A 6,051-nucleotide genomic window follows, 5' to 3' on the forward strand; every position below is an offset into this window, starting at 1 on the left:
ATTCACGCGTAAACTTTTTTCCAATTTTTCTTCCGAAAGTAGGGGAGGGTGCTGACAATCCCGAAAATACGGTAATTTAGTGAGGTGCGCCAACTTAACAGACAGTATACCTTCATCGTTGCCATGAATACCATCTGTGGTCACTTCTGCTTAGTGAACGGGCCATACTGGCAGCTAATAGTAGGGAGGAGGATATAAAACACGCAAATTTAGGTGTTTTTGATGAGGATGGTGGTTTTGAAGAGATATGGCTACAAAGAACAAAAACCCCGCCAAGAGTGGGGACGGGCGACAGTGGTTCTCGGTCAACTGGTGGGAAAAAGTGCATAAATTGTACCCACCGACAGGAATTTCAACTACACGGGCGCTAAAAAGACCAATTATGCTCAAGTAATGAGTGGCAACATGAGGGAAAAGTTTATTTGAAAACCAAAATGAAAAAAAATGGTGACTTGCAGAGCTTGGTTGCCAAGTAAATATAACCCGACGACTGTATTACCGAGGAAGACAGGTTCGATTTTTTTTTCCCCAAAAGGTTATCTGTTTACAAAAATTACCCCATGTAAGCGGAACAAACCTGGGGCCGATACCCTACAGAGGCATCTGCTCGCATTAAACTTTGACCGACGTCCCGACGTCCATGTTGTTGCTTGACCTACGGAAGAACTTCAAATCGAATGAAAATTTTGTCATTTTTTACGTAACCGTCGGCCTCCAAGGCTGTAAGGACTAGGCCAGCCGCGGCCACCAGCATTTCCCCTTGAGGCGATGTCGGCATTTGGAGACCCGTAAGACTGCTGTCTTGGGGTCTCGAAGCATTTCTTTGTACTTTTCGCTTGTCGTCCGGATGTAGAGCCTTGAAATGAAGCTCTTTTCCGAATGGCCAAGTTAACAGTACGTCATATTGACCCTTGCATATACGGAATACCAAACGTAGTGATGCAACCTCCTCAATTTTAGCGATTTCCGCTCCCGGTAAAATAGAATACCCGTAAAAAAATCCTGGTTTTTTAGCCCAATACCTAGCTGCCTCTCCTCGTTTCTGCATATCTTTTAGCTTTGACCAATTTTCAACAGTCCATTCCAGCGGCTCAGAGCTTTTCAACTCGCCGAAGTTTTCCAACACGGCTTTCGAAGCAGCCATTACAACGCTGCATTTTACGGCGAGCTCTGTTTTCAACTTCGCTAATTTCTCTTCAGATACCGACCCCTTTGTTACGGCCTCCTCAAGCGTTTTCAGTGCTTTTACAGTCTCCTGCTTGTCATCCAAGGAAGCAGCTTTCAAAGCATTGGTGAGAGTCTCAATGGTCGAGCAGGCCGCTAATATTTTTCCGGCGTTTTCGCTGCACCTATATTCCACCCTTGACTCGACCTGTCTAAGAATACCGGCTACCTCCTCACGGAAAAACTGTCTAACGGCGCCCATACTACTTTCCAACGAGGTCTGCTTCGCGAGAATGTCCTTTATGGCGTCCAAGCTCAGACGCGTGCTCTCGGTCAGCCTGTTGTCCAGTGACTGCAGTGACTCCAACAAACTGGACGCACCCATCCCTTCAAATGTAGGCGTGGTTCGGGGTGGTTCTCGGACGCAATCCCGGGACTTCACGTGGTCGACGACTTCCTTTTGCGCTATGGTGCGGCGGCAGCGTTCACAGGTGGCGGGGTAGTAGTGGCAGTCGACACCGAAGTGCTCAAGTATTTCGGACGCGGGTCCAACAGCGTCGCAGCCGTTACTTGCGTTCCAGCACTGGACCTGCGTGATAAAACCCGAAGTGGAAGTATATACGCATAGTCGCATAGCAGAACAAACACTTCCCTACAGCAAGTTAAATTCTCATTATACATTGACAAATAGCAGACTTCCTAGCTAATTTGTTCCTTTTGGTGCAGAAAGCAAGGTGATCTCTGAAAAAGTATTGTCATTACACGCCAGCCAGCATCGTTTGGGGGAAAACGGCATAATCGCTCTACAAAATTCTACGAACATTGGGCGTTTCACGCACAGAAGCTAGCCTGGGCCATGAGACGCGCCGTTTTGGAGGGCTTCGGATTAATTTTCACCACCTGTAAACCTTTAACGTACGAGGAAATAGAACTACATTACTCACAGAGAGACCAAAGTTGCAACTATGCTGGGATATATTTTCGCGCACAAAAATGTTTCCTTAAATATTACTCGGAAAGAAATCATAGGTTGAGCACGCCAGTTGCTGAGGTAATCCCGTAGCTAGCTTCTAATTCCCAGTAACGATACAGTAAGGATACTATTTTCAAATTTCATGTCGTGGTGAGAATCTGACATGTACAGCCTGTGTCAAAATTTTCTAGGCCACGGCGAAAGTACTTATGCCGCCGAAACTTCAAAGTACAAGCGTATCACTCCTACGAGTTTAAAATATTTTATACCGGAATAGTTAGGAAAACTTGCTATTGTAATATAATTTGGCTACATATAAACGTTAAGCTTACGATTTGAATTATTTTTGGCCCAGAAACATTTCGCATAGCCTAAAAACTTTTGACAGAAGCTGTACGTTAGCTGACACAGCGTGCATTCTCTAATGAGTTTCGTAAACTTCTGTGCTTGACAGGGGCCGTTTCAAAGCTGCGAAACATCAAGCTATGCTCACAAACATCAGATAAGAGGTTATTGACATAGACAAGTACACCCGCCCAATTTTTTGCCAATATCACGGGAGCGTCGACAGTTCGGTCGATCAGCTCGGTCGACAGGTAAGCAAATTAGCATTGTACAAGTTATAGTGAATTCCTTAAAAGCCGACCGATTGCACTCTTCTGCTTTGAAAATATTTCGCGCATGTAACGTGAAGTTAATGAGACATGTCACTCGTCTTGGAGTGGAAACTAATGTGCAAATATATCCCAGCTGTGCAGGTACGCGAAGTTTTAGTAGAAGTAAATGCGTCTTTGGCACGCACACTCTTGCTCGCAAGATAAATTTGTGGTGGCATTGCCATTTTTTGATTGCCTTGGTAACTGCAGGAACGTCGATTCAGTATACTTATCAAGGTATTTTTGTTGTTTCGTGCCGCAGGTATGAGTCTAGGTTTGGGCCCCAAGTCGAGGATGGTATGCGACTTCATTGGACGTTTCCTCCGGTGACTCTCCTCAATCCATCCAATGTCACCACGACGCACCTGCTCACAAAGAATGCAAGCTTCAACTGTACGCGCTTCTTGCCTTTCACGGCACCACACGCCACCACAGCGATTGGTGGCGTGGAGGTGCTGCGCCCTTAGCATTTTTTTCCCTCCACCGTCTTGCTCCAAAACGTATACTTGCGGCGAAACTACTGCCAAGCGTTGCTTCAGTGCTCCGAAAAATCTGACGTAACACCGCGGTGTTCAATGCAAGTCGATTTTCACATGAAGCAGTGGAAGGCCTAACCGAAATACATGCGTTGCCTGCAGCCGCCATTGCAAGCGTTTCGCTCATTAAAAAATAAATAAATAAAACCAAGTAGCATTGCCTGCTTTGCTGTTCAATCTAGACTGCGCGCCCGCGCCTTGTCATCTTATCGCGAGTGGGTTTGGTGTTCCATAGTTCTGAAGTTAGAATGGTCATGCCGTATCGGACAGGATGAGATAAGAGGCGCTGACCAGACACGAGCTAGATGGTAGCTTGTAACAACCTGGCCGATATCTGCGGCTTACAATACAGGAAAGCTTTTTTTTTCTGGGTGTCTAAAATATGTAAAATAGAAACATCGCAAGAAAAACCATAAACCAAAGGAAACGTAGAAACAAAACTTACGCTGTGCACCATTACTAGATATCGGAGAAGACATTTCTACACGCATACAAGCAGTAAACGCCTGCATTCCCTCCCCCACTGAGCCCAAGTATTATCGCTACTTGGCCAGGTACTGGCCGGTATTTTGGAGTTATGGCAATAATGTGGGTCCAAGGAAGAATTTTGCATTTCCATTGAGTCCCGTGTGCCAAATTATTACATTTCTTCTTTCCACATTAAAGTTTATCGATGGGTGCTTTCCTTTCTGGGACAAATGCAATAACCGAGGGTTTTGATGCCAACGAAACCTTTTCGTATTTACATGGTGTCAGTGGAGTTGAATCATAATGGAACATTTAGTCAAACCTACCTTGCGATCTAGGATGTTATCCTTCGAGAACGTTGACCAGACAACGTCTTCTCCCTGGAAGGCATGTCTGTCTAGAGGACAATGGCTGCGCTCGTCCTCGATGCACTGTTCGTAGCATCGCTGGCACAGTACGTGGCGACAAGGCAGTAAGCCCGCAGTAGACGGAACAAGGCCGCAGGCGCTGCACACCCTTGTCGGCGGGAAGGCGGTCACGAACACGGTAGGCCTCCCGTCGAAGCCGCTGCCGTAACCGAACACGGTGTACTCGGTGCCGCTGGCTGCCATCGCTGATGGGCGTTTGCGAAGAAAGACCGTCCGGCCACTGCCCTCCGCCCGTTGGAGCGAGCGCGTGCACGATAACGATTGCGCTATCGCTATCCTGCATGCCTCCGGCCACTCGGCAAGTTGAGTTCCAGAGTTGTTCAGCCCTTATCTGCCTTTGCAGGAACGGGACTGTCGGGCGCTCCGACGCACTAACTGACGCGGGCCCTCGGAAGAGCAGCGCAGAAATGGAAAGAACGTGTAGCACGGCGCGTTCAAACGCCGCGCATTCCGAGGAAGGCCGCGCCTGCTCGCACCATATGTGGATGGACCCCGACGAAGACGACTCGCTTTCCCCTCCTTCCCCCGGTCCTCAGCGGCAAGTGAAAGGGGAGATGAATACAAAGAGACGCGGTCCGGGTGCCGGAGAGCTCGGCCCGCCGTCTTCGGGCTTCGCCCGGGCACTGTTTCTTAGCCGCCCGCTGGGCTGTAAATAAATGTACAGTTTTAAATGCAGTTTCAAATGTACAGTTTTAAATGCATTTCAGTAACTCACGATGTCACCCGCGTTGACGTCCGTCGTAGTCCGCACCGTCGTTGTCCGCACCCCTCCCCCTACACTATATAAAAAAAATACTATCCGGCGCCTGGTTTCGATCCCTCGACCCTGCGGGCGGAACGCAAAGTACATGGTGCTCTACCCACTGCGCCACAAAGCCGACACAGAATGGGAGGCTACGAACGCGCCTTATATCCTTGACTCATTCAAATTACTGCTGACGAGCGCTCTCTCGTCAGCAGTTGCCACAAGTGCAACAACATTAACGTAACGCAAACTAATTAACGTCGTGCGCCCCCGGAAATGCTCTGCATTTGATCGTGCCCCTTGCGAGGGGGATGTTTGATGTGCGATTTCTCGCCCCCTGGTGGCGAAATGAGTGAACTACCGAAGCCAATAAAGACTCGGAGCGTTCGCAGTGACTACCCAGGTCTGTGAAACCGAAACCGAAACAGGTGCCCCTTAGTAAACGAATCTCTTTCAAAGGGACGGCAGGGGGCTATCAAAGCCCTTCATCACGTCCAGGACCATTGTTGAGGCGGCGGACAAGAGCTGTAGGGAGGGGGGGGGATGAAGGGGGAGGCACCAGGGCCAACGAGACTTTGGTCATGTGCCCTCGGCGGCTTTCCACGTGGCTTTTTCTTCTTTCCCGCTTGATAAAATAATTAACGACTTATCAACCGGATAAACGATGAAAAGTGTGCTAATTTGAGCCAGTCTACGCAGTGCAAGCAAAAACGGGAGCTTGACAAATTCACTTCAGTGTCCCTTTAAATGGACACTGAAGTGAAATGTAAACATTGCGGGATTACTAGCGCAAATTGTAGTCCGGAGTCCCCAGGCCACGGTGGAGGAATAGCTAGGTGTCTGAACGGCTGAGCCATTCTATGCGGCGACCGCGGCGAACGCTTGCTCGTGGTTCGCCACCGCGCCGTGAGATGGCGGCAGCAGTCTGGGGGGTCACGCTGGGCTGCCGTCAGAAAGCGCAGTCCGCTCACCGGCGCCGTGTGTTTGACGTTGTGGTTATCGCGAAGTGATTGTTTGTATCGGAAGCTGAGTTTGTCGGTTGAGGGTACCCGGGGTGAGATCCTCAGCGCTGCTGCGGCTT

The 6,051-nt window shown here is 48.9% G+C and overlaps 1 protein-coding gene across 1 annotated transcript; it reads right to left on the reverse strand.

The window, feature by feature from the left end:
• Nucleotides 1–508: 508 nt before the first annotated feature.
• On the reverse strand, nt 509–4,557 carry LOC144159273 (TNF receptor-associated factor 3-like). Its single transcript, XM_077690657.1, has 2 exons — nt 4,124–4,557; nt 509–1,753 (listed from the first exon to the last, which is right to left on the reverse strand). The coding sequence occupies exons 1-2, from the start codon at nt 4,406–4,408 to the stop codon at nt 656–658; spliced, it is 1,383 nt and encodes a 460-aa protein (XP_077546783.1). The 5' UTR covers nt 4,409–4,557; the 3' UTR covers nt 509–655.
• Between the last annotated feature and the right edge of the window lie 1,494 nt (nt 4,558–6,051).

The sequence above is a fragment of the Haemaphysalis longicornis genome, unplaced genomic scaffold (genome assembly GCF_048455015.1).
Source record: "Haemaphysalis longicornis isolate Haplotype H1 unplaced genomic scaffold, Haemaphysalis longicornis Haplotype H1 scaffold_10, whole genome shotgun sequence".
NCBI classification, from domain to species: domain Eukaryota; kingdom Metazoa; phylum Arthropoda; class Arachnida; order Ixodida; family Ixodidae; genus Haemaphysalis; species Haemaphysalis longicornis.

Coding starts and splice junctions, on each gene's coding strand:
- LOC144159273 (XM_077690657.1), bottom strand. CDS start 4,408: ATGGCAGCCAGCGGCACCGAGTACACCGTGTTCGGTTACGGCAGCGGC. Junction 1,754..4,123: donor ATAACATCCTAGATCGCAAG/GTAGGTTTGACT, acceptor TTTATCACGCAG/GTCCAGTGCTGGAACGCAAG.